The sequence below is a fragment of the Hyperolius riggenbachi genome, chromosome 2, assembly GCF_040937935.1.
Source record: "Hyperolius riggenbachi isolate aHypRig1 chromosome 2, aHypRig1.pri, whole genome shotgun sequence".
Classification (NCBI taxonomy): domain Eukaryota; kingdom Metazoa; phylum Chordata; class Amphibia; order Anura; family Hyperoliidae; genus Hyperolius; species Hyperolius riggenbachi.
This window is the reverse complement of record NC_090647.1, coordinates 366019114-366034761: the sequence shown is the minus strand read 5'-3', so window position 1 is coordinate 366034761 and position 15648 is coordinate 366019114. Positions and strand designations below refer to the sequence as shown.

At 44.2% G+C, this 15648-nt stretch overlaps 1 protein-coding gene across 4 annotated transcripts in view; it reads left to right on the top strand.

Annotated features, from left to right (window-relative positions):
• The window catches only part of LRIG2 (leucine rich repeats and immunoglobulin like domains 2), a 172260-nt gene that overhangs the window by 66448 nt on the left and 90164 nt on the right, over positions 1-15648 (top strand). For all 4 annotated transcript variants that reach the window (XR_011026381.1, XR_011026382.1, XR_011026383.1 and 1 more), the window contains exon 15: positions 4778-5227. Coding sequence is in view for 1 of the 4 variants with exons in the window: in XM_068269722.1 (XP_068125823.1) it covers positions 4778-5227 (450 nt within the window). In the remaining 3 variants the exon portion in view is untranslated. The remainder of the gene's footprint in view (positions 1-4777; positions 5228-15648) is intronic.

Below are 15648 nucleotides of genomic sequence, written 5' to 3'. Positions count from 1 at the left end.
CGGCAATTGCAATGCTGAATCGCAAACCGCTAGTAATTTTAAAATCGCTACAGTTTGTATTGTAACATAGGAATCGCGGTAGGTAATTTCCACTACCGCGATTCGCTTTTTACAGAAACACGATCGTGCCGCGGATCGATTTTTTTTATTTTTTTTTTTTTTTTTTTTGCCCCGATTTTGCTGTGCAGTGCATAGCAAAATTGCGACCGCAAACGCCAGGTAAATTTGTTACTTAGCTGAGAGCTAGCAATTGCGATTCAGCAGAACGCTAGCGATTGCTGGTGGAAAAAAGTCCCTAATGGTAGTCCAAAAATACACATATATTAGTAAATCCACTTGGAGCAGGCACCAACGATGAAAGTAATCGTCTCTTTATTAACCACATCTGTTTAAAAGCAGCAGTATAACAACGTATATACTGTGTCAGCACCAATCAGTGGTCAGCGTTTGAATCCTCCTATCACAGTGCATCAACAGTATGGAGGACCTGATGGGGAATTGTGTAGTATACACAATTCACACCCCCTAGGGAAAACCACTCCCACTGTCTATATGTATTCAAAAATAAAAGTACTTTGGAATCTCACCTACTAGAAACAAACAGTTGTCCTAACTCCCCACCGTTCCCGCCGTGCATAGGAAGAGTCTTCGCATTACAGTGTAACCAATAAAGCCAAAACGCCGCTTTCGCCGCCGCCAGCCAATCAGCTGTTCAAGATGCCAGCCAATAAAAAAACCTCCTCTAGTAAGACGGCGACCAATCCACATCAGTACGCGTCTTGGTAAATGAACGATGCGTACGTCATGACGCATCCGGACGGCGACCAATCCGCAACATCATGCGTCTTGACAAGTGAATGATGCGTATATTATGACGCATCAGGACGCTGGCCAATGAGCGACCAAGCCCAACTGACCAATCACGAGTCCCTAATCCTAATAGGACGCTTTTGCATGCTAGCCTGATGCGCATTGGCGCTTTGCTTGGGAGGCGGGGCCCTTGTTTTGATTGTACGCTCATCATGCGGAGATTAGGGACGCGTAATTGGTCAGTTGGACTTGGTCGCTCATTGGCCAGCGTCCTGATGTCTCATAATATACGCATCATTCACTTGTCAAGACGCATGATGTTGCGGATTGGTCGCCGTCCGGATGCGTCATGATGTACGCATTATTCATTTGCTAAGACGCATACTGATGTGGATTGGTCGCCGTCTTACTATAGGAGGTTTTTTTATTGGCTGGCATCTTGAACAGCTGATTGGCGGTGAAAGCGGCGTTTTGGCTTTTTTGGTTACACTGTAATGCGGAGGCTCTTCCTATGCACGGCGGGAACGGTGGGGAGTTAGGACAACTGTTTGTTTCTAGTAGGTGAGATTCCAAAGTACTTTTATTTTTGAATACATATAGACAGTGGGAGTGGTTTTGCCTAGGGGCTGTGAATTTTGTATACTACACAGTTCCCCATCAAGTCCTCCATACTGTTGATACACTGTGATTGGATGATTCAAACGCTGACCACTTATTGGTGCTGACACGGTATATAAGGAGAGGTGGAAGGTTAATATGTGTATTGCAGTTTTGGCAACTTGATAAAGAGCATGGCGGCTCGAAACAGCGGTCTGTCGTTGTTATACTGCTGCTTTTAAACAGATGTGATTAATAAAGAGACGATTACTTTCATCGTTGGTGCCTTCTCCAAATGGATTTACTGAATTAACGGCTCCAGTGGTGTGGAATGCTACAAGCTTGGGCACACGCTTCTCTCAAATTTGATGGGTGCTGATCCAAACTTTCTCTGTGTTCACATATATTATTATTCTGCACCACAGTGATTAATACTCACACATAAATGTATTCAACCTGACATCAAAGCAGTTAGCCATTCGGGAGTTATCCAAAAGAGACATATGAAGAATTAAGACATATGAAGTGTGCTCACTCTTTAATTTAATTAAGTAGTATTTCTAAAAGAGCAGAGTGCATTATTTTCTTTGGTAAGTGAGAGTGGATGATGACCTTACCCACCATATGTACAATGATGACATGTTTCCAGGTACAATCCCTTTTTATCAGAGCTTCCGAATTGGAGAGGATTGCTGTAAGTTTATAATGGCTAACATCTCTGCTTTACTGGCCCCTGACTATTCCATCTTGCACTACATTGTGTCACCCATGATTTACAGGCTGGTTGCACTGTTAAAGAAACAAAGAAAAGGAAAGGTATAGCGCTCAACAGTTCAAAAACAGATAGTCAGACCGATATGGTCTTAGCTCCTTTTGGGCTCCTTCCAGTAACTACCGTAGTTATCCCTATACCACAGTGTCAGATATAAAATACATGTAGGATTATAAAAATATAAAAAAATATAAAAGTCCCAAGAAACAAAAAAGTCCCAAATTTCTTCTATAATTCTTCATACAAGATCTTCCTCAATGTAAATGCATAACACACATGCGCTCACCAGATCCTATGGCCAACCAATCACGATCGGCAATCACGCTTATGATAATAATCCGTGGTCATCAACGGCTTGCTGCACGGTTCCCGCACCTTCAGTGCTCGGTACATGTAAACAAATACATAATCATAGTGCAACTCCGCATCAAGCTCCTTATTGCACCGCCACCAAAATAAATTCCACTATCATCAGTGAGGCCCTGATTTTTAGTATGCACCCAATGTGCTGTCACCCGTTTTTCAAACCAGCCTCTCACCTGATTTAAATGCTGGCTTTATGACAGACCAGCTTCAGCGTTTTTTTTCATAAATCGGCGTATCAGTCAGATTGTGGTTGCCTATGAACTAAACAGGCCTTGACATAGCGTAATACTGTCTTGTTTATTGTAAAAGAATTAAAAATAGTGCACTCACAGATTCCAAATAAAATTGCGCATTGTAAAATCCAACTCCCAGGTCAGCGTCTCACTCGCTCCGTAGGCTCCGCCCAACTAGTTTCGTCATTCGACTCATCAGGGGCATGAATTTACTGAATTAACGGCTCCAGTGGTGTGGAATGCTACAAGCTTGGGCACACGCTTCTCTCAAATTTGATGGGTGCTGATCCAAACTTTCTCTGTGTTCACATATATTATTATTCTGCACCACAGTGATTAATACTCACACATAAATGTATTCAACCTGACATCAAAGCAGTTAGCCATTCGGGAGTTATCCAAAAGAGACATATGAAGAATTAAGACATATGAAGTGTGCTCACTCTTTAATTTAATTAAGTAGTATTTCTAAAAGAGCAGAGTGCATTATTTTCTTTGGTAAGTGAGAGTGGATGATGACCTTACCCACCATATGTACAATGATGACATGTTTCCAGGTACAATCCCTTTTTATCAGAGCTTCCGAATTGGAGAGGATTGCTGTAAGTTTATAATGGCTAACATCTCTGCTTTACTGGCCCCTGACTATTCCATCTTGCACTACATTGTGTCACCCATGATTTACAGGCTGGTTGCACTGTTGCTTTTTATAAAAAAAAAAAAAAAAAAAAAAAAAACTAAAAAGCAAAATGGTGTCTTTGGTCTTACAAGCAGTAAAAGGTTTCCATTTGTGTTTGCCTGCCAGGCAGTTTAACTGGTGGGCTAAGGAAATTTCAGGCGCTAACTGAGGCAGTGGAGGAAAGCAAGTGTTAAAGGACCCCTGAACTGAGGGAGTGTTTGCATTTTATTTAATCGGTTGTGTATATGGTGTTGTGACATATGTCACAGCACCATCCTTTTTTGTCTAGTGCCCCGTTGTCCCCCGTTCTAGCTAGTCAAAATCTTCAACTGGTAAAGAATGTCAGATATGGGCGGGGAAGAAGCTGCAGTTCTCCTAAGAACTCCCCTTCCTCCCCTGACCATGCCCACTTAAACCGACACTCCTGCTTTAATTATCAAAAGCCTGTTAAAAAAAAGCCACGTCATTACTCACCTACTCCGGGTTCCCATTGCAGCCTCTTCCGTCCTGTCAGCTCTCCTTTCCCACCACAGTGTCCTCTCGTATACTCTGGCATCTTAACAGTAATGCCGCTTACTCTGAAGTACTTCTGGGTCAGCACCATTGTTGTGAAGATGCCGACAATTGCGAAAGGATACTGCAGCTGAACAGGAGAACTTACAGGACGGAAGAGCTGGCAAAACTTGGAGTAGGTAAGTTATGCGGTGGCCTTTTTTAACAGGCTTTTAAAATTCAGATCAGATACAGTACTTTAGGCAAATATGTAGAAGGGAGAGTGACTAGACAGAGAAAAGGGGTCTAATCCTTAATACAGCACACAGTAAACAATGCGTGATTGGTGACTTTTTATGTGAGTGCTTGAAATTATTAGAAATAAACCTGCGCTGAAATTAAAAGTAAATTTTATGTTCTACTAGCCGTCAGATCTGTCACATTAACCTCCTTAGCGTTAATCCCGAGTCAGGCTCGGGACGGAAATCCGCAGCTCAGAACGGTAATTGCATGCCTGAGTGAGTTATATGCAGGAGACCTCTCCGTGGTGTGCTTTGCTTCTTGTTTTTAGGGTCTAAAAGGTTGCGAAAAAATTGCAGGGCTTTTAGACCCTAAATCTGGAAATAATCATAACACCAGGGTAAGTTAACAAGCGCAACGATGGCATGCCCACAGCCGCAACCTCTGCTCAACCGTGGCCCTGCGCATGCGTATTACAGTGGCACACATGGACGCAGGTGGACGTGGACACCTGGTGTTTTATTAGGTAGGTTAGGCTTTGTTTTGCTTGCTATATATTATAATCCCATGTTTTATTTTATTCTTTAGAAACGCCGTCATTCATAAGACCTTTAGAAGACAGGACGGTTGCCCGTGGGGAGACTGCCGTATTACAGTGTATTGCAGGGGGAAGCCCAGCTCCTCGTTTGAATTGGACAAAAGATGATGGTCCGTTGGTGGTCACTGAACGGCATTTTTTTGCCGCTGCAAACCAGCTGCTTATCATTGTTGATGCAGGACCTGAAGATGCAGGAAAATATACCTGCAGCATGTCAAACACCCTCGGAACTGAGAGGGGTCATATAAATCTTTATGTTCTGTCGTCTCCTAATTGCGATTCCTCTTCGACTGGAATTGGGTATGATGAAGATGGTTGGACCACTGTTGGTATTGTTATAATTGTTGTCGTCTGTTGCGTGGTTGGAACATCTTTGGTTTGGGTTATCGTGATATACCACATGCGAAGGAAAAACGAGGATTACAGTATAACTAACACAGGTGTGTATTTAAAATGTACATTTATGTGCCCCTTGTTTGTTTTGTTTTTCTGTATGGTTTTCTATTTAGTTTTATTTTATTTTTTTTCTGATATAATGTATATACTTTTTATTAGAATTGTTCCACTTTAATAACGAGTATTTATTTAAAATGAAAAAATAAAATACTGATAGGTCCAGTTAAATTTTGCCTTTTCTTAAATGAAAAGCAGCTATCGTGATTACAGTATTGGTAGGTCCTTTTACACAAGCTGTGTTCTTTCCCTCCTTGAAGTTTGCACATGGTTTTTGGCAGCACTGCATACACATGAACAGGTCAGAGAGCCTCAGTTGCATTGTGAATCCTGAGCAGATTTTTTTCTCTATCATCAGACCACCTCCGCTTTGAATGCAATTAGGCCTATTACATAAAATGGCTACCAGATATGCTCACATATAAGCCGACCCCACCAACTTTTACCTAAAATCAGGAAAAAGTCACTGACTCGCATATAAGCCCCCCTCCCCACTTTAGCCCCCTCCATAGGATAAAAAGACAGGTGTGCCTTAAGTATGAAGCATCCCTCAAATGGGTTATAAATAACCAGATGTGCACCATGTATTACGCATCCTACCATAGCCAGATGTACCCCTTGTATTAGGCAGCCCCAATAGCCAGATGTGCCCCCGTATTAGGCAATTCCCTATTGCCAGATGTACCACCCATTACTGTATTAGGCTTCCCCCCCATAGCCAGATGTGCCCCCCATATTAGAAATTCCCTCATAGCCAGATGTGCTCCCTATATTAGAAATCCCCCCCCCCATAGCCAGATGTGCCCACTATATAAGATATCCCCCTCTACTTAGCCAGATGTGCCCACTGTATCTCCCTATATTAGGCAGCCAGATGCAGTAGATGCTCTCTTCCCCATGCTTGCAGAGCGCGCAGTAATGGCTTACCTATCTGCACCGAGGCCACCTGCATTAAGTATGCTTCCAGGAGATATCCCCCTGTGTGAAAGGAGCGGTCTCCTCCGTGCCCACAGGCATGTCCTCGCCCACTTGTACGGGATCACAGCAGGGTCTCCTATTTAGCTTGTGAGATATGCACACTGTGTACCAAGACGCCACTAGAGGGCATCATAAAGATGAGACCACATGAGCGTCACAGGCTGAATAGGAGTCCCCGGCGCTTACGTCACCGCTGCAATCTCGTACAAGTGGCCGGGGCATTCCAGCCGCTGCCTGGGATGCAGACAGCTCCTTTCACACAGCGCTATATCTCCTGGCTGCATACTTAATGCAGACGGCCCCGGCGCTGAAAGTTAAGGCACTACTGCACGCTCTGCATACGTCATGTAGGCAGCAAGGGTCCCCGGCCGCTCCACTCTGCAGACAAGGACCCACTGCCTGGGGCTGGGACACAGACACTGACCGACATCTCCCGGCAGCATATGGAGGGGGAAAAGGGTGACACAGCCACACATGACTCGCATATAAGCTGAGAGGGGGCTTTTCAGCACATCTTTTTGTACTGAGAATTTCTGATATACGCAAGTATAAACAGTATTTGTATTTCTACACGATACTGGTGTTTTGCACAACCTTGTGATTTCCGCCCCCCCCCCCCCCCCCCCACCAATCCAAATTAATTTGCAATGGTTTATTATAGAAATGGTTTGTAGTGAAGTACGTTTTTTTTAAATCCCATAAGGTTGGTGCATTTTATTACAAGCAGTGTTTGAATTGTTAGATTTGTAACAAGCTTTCTAGTGCAGTACCTTGCCCTGGTGGTAGGGGAGTCAGTTGCCTGGTTTCTTTTAGGCTGGTTTCACATTGGCAACCTGTGTTTTACTTGCGGTGCGATCGGATGATCACAATACTAAAAAGAAGCTTCATAGACACCTACTTTGATCCGCAGTAATGTATTTCTTGGCAGCAAACCAAACTATAAGCTCTCTAGCTTCCCTTCCTGTGACGGAAATACGAATTGCAAGGACGCATTTTGAAAACCTATGCTTTGGCGCAAGCGCACCGCAACGGGAACACGAAACAAGATTTCTGTGGCGCCATTGACTTGAATGTCTTTCGGTCAACGCCGATGTTGACCCATAACGCTCTGATGAAATGGCCCATAGACTTTCATTGCTTTAACGTTACACTACGATAAAAACTGTGAAAGGGGGGCCTTTAAGTAACACTGAGAGAGCAGAAAGAAGAGATCTCTATTCAAATGTGTGTTCTAATAACCCGTTGTTTGTGAAGGCTTTGCAATGCTGGTGAAAGTGCACTCGAGCAGAAGCTGAGGTACAAAATAAGTTTCCTAAGAACAGGGAAGCCTCTGGATCCTAATGATGCTTCCCTCGCTGTCTTCTGGCCCCCTGTTGGCAAGTGCGGACCCTCCAAAGATTACCGACAAGGGCTCTGATTAGGTCAGTGTTCCTCTTCAAGCATGAGCATGACCTTTCTGCACCTGCGCGAGTATTCCTGTGCTTATGCAGCTGCAGCATGGCCTTGCTAGTGTCAGAAGAGGCCAATCAGTTGGAGGGTCCTGGCGAGCAGCAACCAGGGGCCGGAGGACAGCGAGAAAATCCTAATTGGGATCCAGAGGCTTCCCTTTCCTTGAGTTAGGGCTCAGACACACTATAAGCGCATTTCTGAGCGCTTTTTAGCCAGAAGTGCTTTCTGAGAACTGTTCAAAAAGCACTTCCATTCACTTACATTAAAATTGCTGTCAAATTGCAATTGCTGTAAAATCACACAATTTTACCGTGATTTTAATGTAAGTAAATAGGAGCATTTTTGAAAATAAATCTCAAAGCGCTGATGGCTAAAAAGCGCTCAGAAAATAGTGTCTGAGCCCTAAGGCCTCATTCACAGTGGGACGTTAAAGTCGCACGTTACAAAATATTATAACGCAGACTAACGCACAGCAATGCAAAGTCTGTGTGACATTCACAGTGCACACGTTGTGTTGTGTGTAACGTGTAGCAATATTTAGAAAGTGCTGCATGCTGTGCGTTTAGCAATAAATTTGCTGCGTTGTGTGTTGCACATGCTCAGTAATGTTTTTTTTAAAATGTAACGCATGCACCGTTTTCGTTCCATCAGTATGCGACAAAAACGGCGCACCAAGAGACACACAACGCAGTGCAAAATAACGTCCAATGTCCTAACTGACATGCGCTGCGTTAGGGGCACATTGTGCGACTTTAACGTTGCATCAAACGCAACGTCCCACTGTGAAAGAGGCCTAAATGTTTCTAAACCCGAGCTTCGGCTCAGGTTCTTTTTAAAGAATATCTACCTGTAGGCTTGTATGCATTCACTTAGGGACAAGCTAATACACACAAAGTATGTAACCTTTCTCTGACCACCTTGCACCACAAATTATTTGCAAAATAAAGGGAAAAGTTAATTCTTTGTACATTTTAAAAGAGAATTCCACGAAGAGTCATTGAACCAGGAATTAAAAAGAATATCCTAACCAAATGTATATTAGGCCCCTTGCACACTGCAAATCCAACTTGTGATTCCGATTTTCCCTGGATGCTATCAAAATAAGAACGCAGATAAACGCAGCACGCAGTACCGATTAAAAATTCGGAATCACATGTTGTGTGCAGGAGTCCTTAAAGAGAACCTGTACTGAGTAAAAATATTTAAAATAAACACTTGAGGTAACTTCAAATGAACATTACATAGTTACCTTGCCATCAGTTCCTCTCAGAAGCTCACAATTTTCTTCTGACAATAATCCCTTCCAGTTCTGACAATAATTTGTCAGATCTGAAATATTGCAGTTGCTGACAGTTATAGCTGAGAGGAAAACTGATGTACCGGGTAATGTCCATGTTTCCCTATGGCTCAAGTGGGCGATGTTACAGTTTAACAGTGTGCAGACCAGAAAGCTGTTATGGTAAATGGCCATTTTCAAAATGGAGGACGGAAAATTCCCTTGATCACAGTGAACAAACAGGACGTGGGACAGGAGAAAGACACTGAGGAGTAGACTACATGGAAGGTAAGTATGATTTGTGTATGCTTATTTTGACTTTTAATTTTCAGTTTAGGTTTTCTTTAACCACATAACGACCGCCCCCAGCCGATGGGCGGCGGCAAAGTCTGGGCCCAAACGACCGCAATACGCCCATCGGCGGGGGCGGCTGCGGGAGTGGCTATGCGGCGATCGCGTCATTCGTGACGCGATCAGCCGCCGGGGACTGGCTCCGCCCCCCGTAACCCGCCGGCCGTTCGGAAGCGCCGGCGGGTTACTGGCATCCGGATCGCCGCTGCAACAGTGTATAATAGGCTTTGTAATGTATACAAAGCCTATTATACTGGCTGCCTCCTGCCCTGGTGGTCCCAGTGTCCGAGGGACCACCAGGGCAGGCTGCAGCCACCCTAGTCTGCACCAAACACACTGATTTCCCCCCCCCCTGCCCCCTGATCGCCCACAGCACCCCTCAGACCCCCCCCTGCCCACCCCCCAGACCACTGTTTGCACCCAGTCACCCTCCTAATCACCCATCAATCACTCCCTGTCACTATCTGTCAACGCTATTTTTTTTTTAAGTCCCTAATCTGCCCCCTACTCCCTCCTGATCACCCCCCCACCCCTCAGATTCTCCCCAGACCCCCCCCAGACCCCCCCCCCCCCGTGTACTGTATGCATCTATCCCCCCTGATCACCTGTCAATCACCTGTCAATCACCTGTCAATCACCTGTCAATCACCCGTCAATCACCCCCTGTCACTGCCACCCATCAATCAGCCCCTGATCTGCCCCTTGCGGGCAATCTGATCACCCCCCCACACCAATAGATCGCCCGCAGATCCGACATCAGATCACCTCCCAAATCCATTGTTTACATCTATTCTCTCCTCTAAACACCCACTAATTACCCATCAATCACCCCCTATCACCACCTGTCACTGTTACCCATCAGATTAGACCCTAATCTGCCCCTTGCGGGCACCCAATCACCTGCCCACACGCTCAGATTGCCCTCAGACCCCCCCCTTATCAATTCGCCCGTGCAATATTTACATCTGTTCTCCCCTGTAATAACCCACTGATTACCTGTCAATCACCCATCAATCACCCCCTGTCACTGCCACCCATCAATCACCCCCTGTCACTGCCACCCATCAATCAGCCCCTAACCTGCCCCTTGCGGGCAATCTGATCACCCACCCACACCAATAGATCGCCCGCAGATCCGACATCAGATCACCTCCCAAATCCATTGTTTACATCTATTCTCTCCTCTAAACACCCACTAATTACCCATCAATCACCCCCTATCACCACCTGTCACTGTTACCCATCAGATTAGACCCTAATCTGCCCCTTGCGGGCACCCAATCACCCGCCCACACCTCAGAACGCCCTCAGACCCCAGCCCTGATCACCTCGCCAGTGCATTGCTTGCATCTATTTCCCCCCTCTAATCACACCTTGAGACACCCATCAATCACCTCCTGTCACCCCCTAGCACACCTACCCATCAGATCAGGCCCTAATTTGCCCCGTGTGGGCTCCTGATCACTCGGCCAAACCCTCAGATCCCCCTCAGACCCCCTTCCGATCACCTCCCCAGTGCATTGATTGCATCTATTTTCCCCTCTAACCGCCCCCTGAGACACCCATCAATCACCTCCTGTCACCCCCCTAGCACTCCTATCCATCAGATCAGGCCCAATACATCCTGTCATCTAAGAGGCCACCCTGCTTATGACCGATTCCACAAAATTTGCCCCCTCATAGACCACCTGTCATCAAAATTTGCAGATGCTTATACCCCTGAACAGTCATTTTGAGAAATTTGGTTTCCAGACTACTCACAGTTTTGGGCCCGTAAAATGCCAGGGCAGTATAGGAACCCCACAAGTGACCCCATTTTAGAAAGAAGACACCCCAAGGTATTCTGTTAGGTGTATGATGAGTTCATAGAATATTTTATTTTTTGTCAAAAGTTAGCGGAAATTGGATTGTTATTGTTTTTTTCACAAAGTGTCATTTTTCACTAACTTGTGAGAAAAAATAAAATCTTCTATGAACTCACCATACCCCTAACGGAATACCTTGGGGTGTCTTCTTTCTAAAATGGGGTCACTTGTGGGGTTCCTATACTGCCCTGGCATTTTAGGGGCCCTAAACCGTGAGGAGTAGTCTAGAAAACAAATGCCTCAAAATGACCTGTGAATAGGACGTTGGGCCCCTTAGCGCACCTAGGCTGCAAAAAAGTGTCACACATGTGGTATCGCCATACTCAGGAGAAGTAGTATAATGTGTTTTGTGGTGTATTTTTACACATACCCATGCTGGGTGGGAGAAATCTCTCTGTAAATGGACAATTGTGTGTAAAAAAAATCAAAAATGTGTCATTTACAGAGATATTTCTCCCACCCAGCATGGTTATATGTAAAAATACACCACAAAACACATTATACTACTTCTTCTGAGTACGGCGATACCACATGTGTGACACTTTTTTGCAGCCTAACTGTGCTAAGGGGCCCAAAGTCCAATGAGTACCTTTAGGATTTCACAGGTCATTTTGAGACATTTGGGTTCAAGACTACTCCTCACGGTTTAGGGCCCCTAAAATGCCAGGGCAGTATAGGAACCCCACAAGTGACCCCATTTTAGAAAGAAGACACCCCAAGGTATTCTTTTAGGTGTATGATGAGTTCATAGAAGATTTTATTTTTTGTCACAAGTTAGCGGAAATTGATATGTATTGTTTTTTTTTTCACAAAGTGTCATTTTCCGCTAACTTGTGACAAAAAAAAAATCTTCTATGAACTCACCATACTCCTAACAGAATACCTTGGGGTGTCTTCTTTCTAAAATGGGGTCACTTGTGGGGTTCCTATACTGCCCTGGCATTTTAGGGGCCCTAAACCGTGAGGAGTAGTCTAGAATCCAAATGCCTCAAAATGACCTGTGAATAGGACGTTAGGCCCCTTAGCGCACCTAGGTTGCAAAAAAGTGTCACACATGTGGTATCGCCGTACTCAGAAGAAGTAGTATAATGTGTTTTGGGGTGTATTTTTATACATACCCATGCTGGGTGGGAGAAATCTCTCTGTAAATGGACAATTGTGTGTAAAAAAAATCAAATAATTGTCATTTACAGAGATATTTCTCCCACCCAGCATGGGTATGTGTAAAAATACACCCCAAAACACATTATACTACTTCTCCTGAGTACGGCGGTACCACATGTGTGGCACTTTTTTGCACCCTAAGTGCGCTAAGGGGCCCAAAGTCCAATGAGTACCTTTAGGATTTCACAGGTCATTTTGCCACATTTGGTTTCAAGACTACTCCTCACGGTTTAGGGCCCCTAAAATGCCAGGGCAGTATAGGAACCCCACAAATGACTCCATTTTAGAAAGAAGACACCCCAAGGTATTCCGTTAGGAGAATGGCGAGTTCATAGAAGATTTTATTTTTTGTCACAAGTTAGCGGAAAATGACACTTTGTGAAAAAAAACAATTACAATCAATTTCCGCTAACTTGTGACAAAAAAAAAAAATCTTCTATGAACTCACCATACATCTAACGGAATACCTTGGGGTGTCTTCTTTCTAAAATGGGGTAATTTGTGGGGTTCCTATACTGTCCTGGCATTTTAGGGGCCCTAAACCGTGAGGAGTAGTCTTGAAACGAAATTTCTCAAAATGACCTGTGAAATCCTAAAGGTACTCATTGGACTTTGGGCCCCTTAGCGCAGTTAGGGTGCAAAAAAGTGCCACACATGTGGTATCGCCGTACTCAGGAGAAGTAGTATAATGTGTTTTGGGGTGTATTTTTCCACATACCCATGCTGAGTGGGAGAAATATCTCTATAAATAGACAATTGTGTGTAAAAAAAATAAAAAAATTGTCATTTACGGAGATATTTCTCCCACCCAGCATGTGTATGTGTAAAAATACACCCCAAAACACATTATACTACTTTTCCTGAGTACGGCAATACCACATGTGTGGCACTTTTTTGCGGCCTAACTGCGCTAAGGGGCCCAAAGTCCAATGAGCATCTTTAGGCTTTACAGGGGTGCTTACAATTAGGCACCCCCCAAATGCCAGGACAGTAAACACACCCCACAAATGACCCCATTCTGGAAAGTAGACACTTCAAGGTATTCAGAGAGGAGCATAGTGAGTCCGTGGCAGATTTCATTTTTTTTTGTCGCAAGTTAGAAGAAATGGAAACTTTTTTTTTTTTTTTTTTTTTGTCACAAACTGTCATTTTCCGCTAACTTGTGACAAAAAATAAAATCTTCTATGAACTCACCATGCCTCTCACTGAATACTTTGGGATGTCTTCTTTCCAAAATGGGGTCATTTGGGGGGTATTTGTACTATCCTGGAATTTTAGCCCCTCATGAAACATGACAGGTGCGCAGAAAAGTCAGAGATGCTTGAAAATGGGAAAATTCACTTTTGGCACCATAGTTTGTAAACGCTATAACTTTTACCCAATCCAATAAATATACACTGAATGTTTTTTTTTTTATCAAAGACATGTAGCAGAATAACTTTCGCGCTCAAATGTATAGGAAATTTTACTTTATTTGAAAAATGTCAGCACAGAAAGTTAAAAAAGTCATTTTTTTGACAAAATTCATGTCTTTTTTGATGAATATAATAAAAAGTAAAACTCGCAGCAGCAATCAAATAGCATCAAAAGAAAGCTGTATTAGTGACAAGAAAAGGAGGTAAAATTCATTTAGGTGGTAGGTTTTATGACCGAGCAATAAACCGTGAAAGCTGCAGTGGTCTGAATGGAGAAAAAGGCTCTGGTCCTTAAGGGGCGAAAAGACTGTGGTCCCGAAGTGGTTAAAGAGGAACTCCAGTGAAAATAATGTAATAAAAAAAGTGCTTCATTTTTACAATAATTATGTATAAAGTATATAGTCAGTGTTTGCCCATTGTAAAATATTTTAAATCCCTGATTTATATTCTGACATTTATCACATGGTGACATTTTTACTGCTGGCAGGTGATGTAGCTGCTGCTTGCTGTTTTGGCAGTTGGAAAAAGCTGTAAACAGCTATTTCCCACAATGCAACAGGGTTCACAGACAGGAAACTGCCAAGAGTACGTACTCAGAATTTTTGTGGGAGGGGTTTAACCACAATATCAGCCATACAGCGCCCCCTGATGGTCTGTTTGTGAAAAGGAATAGATTTCTCATGTAAAAGGGGGTATCGGCTACTGATTGGGAAAAAGTTCAATTCTTGGTCGGAGTTTCTCTGTAAAGGGAACCTTAACTTAACGGGGGGGTAAAGAGTTTTACTTACCTGGGGCTATTACCAGCCCCCTGCAGCAGACCTGTGCCCTCGGAGCCACTCTGGAATCCTCCGGTCCCCCGCTGTCACTTAGTTTCGTTTTTGACGACTCACCAGTCGGCCGGCCGCCATGCGTATTATTGGACGCATTCTCTACTGCAATTAGCGCTGTTGCGGACCGCAACGCGTACAAAAATACACGTTGCCACATTCCGCACGCGTAGATATGTGGGAACGCGTATTTTTGTACGCGTTGCGGTCCGAAACAGCGCTAATTGCAGTAGGGAATGCAGATAAGTGAAACTCTTTACCCCCCCCCCCCCCCGTTCAGTTAAGGTTCCCTTTATTATTAATAAAGGTGAATGGGAAACTGTGCCATTAGTCACATAATTTTCATATTTGATGCAGCCTTTCCAGAGAAAATCGTGTTGTAGAAGTGGTCCAGGGATCACTTCAGAAGACAGGCAGTGGCCAGGACAATGGGAGTTACTACCCTATCACAGAGCACGTCACCCATTTCCTCTCTGTCTCTGAGAGTAACTCTGAGAAGAGCTTTAGGGCCCATTCACACTTGAGCGTTTTGCCGGCGATTTCGGCAAAATTATCAAACGCTAGCGCTTTTCAAGGCGCTAGTATAAGTCTATGGGCCCGTTCTTACTTGGGCGATTTTCGCTATTGGCCGCAAATCGCCTAAAAACGCAAACGCGTCGACTGCACCATTTTCAAAAAATTGCCGCAGTATTCAGTGATTTTTTTTTTTTTTTTTTTTGCTGAAAAATCACTCACGCAAAACACCGGAGGTAAGCGCCAGCATTTTGCGCTTTCAACTGTGAATGGGCCCTTAAGCCTCCTACACACACTGGAGCTTTCTAGTTTGGGGGCATCTCTGCTGAGAATTTGGCCTGTGTACATCAGCCATGATGCGTCACAAAGAGGTGCTGAGTGCTAGATCGTCTTGGTGGAGCATATTTTCCACCTTCCCACACCCGCTGGCACCACTCCATCATGCGCTGCACTATTGTCCTTCATAGTAACTGAAAGCATTTAACCATTCCCACTCCTTCTTTAGTGTCTTTCATAAAAGGGTGAGATATAAGAGCACTGCAGTGATAAATGGTTTGGCGTTACAGTAAG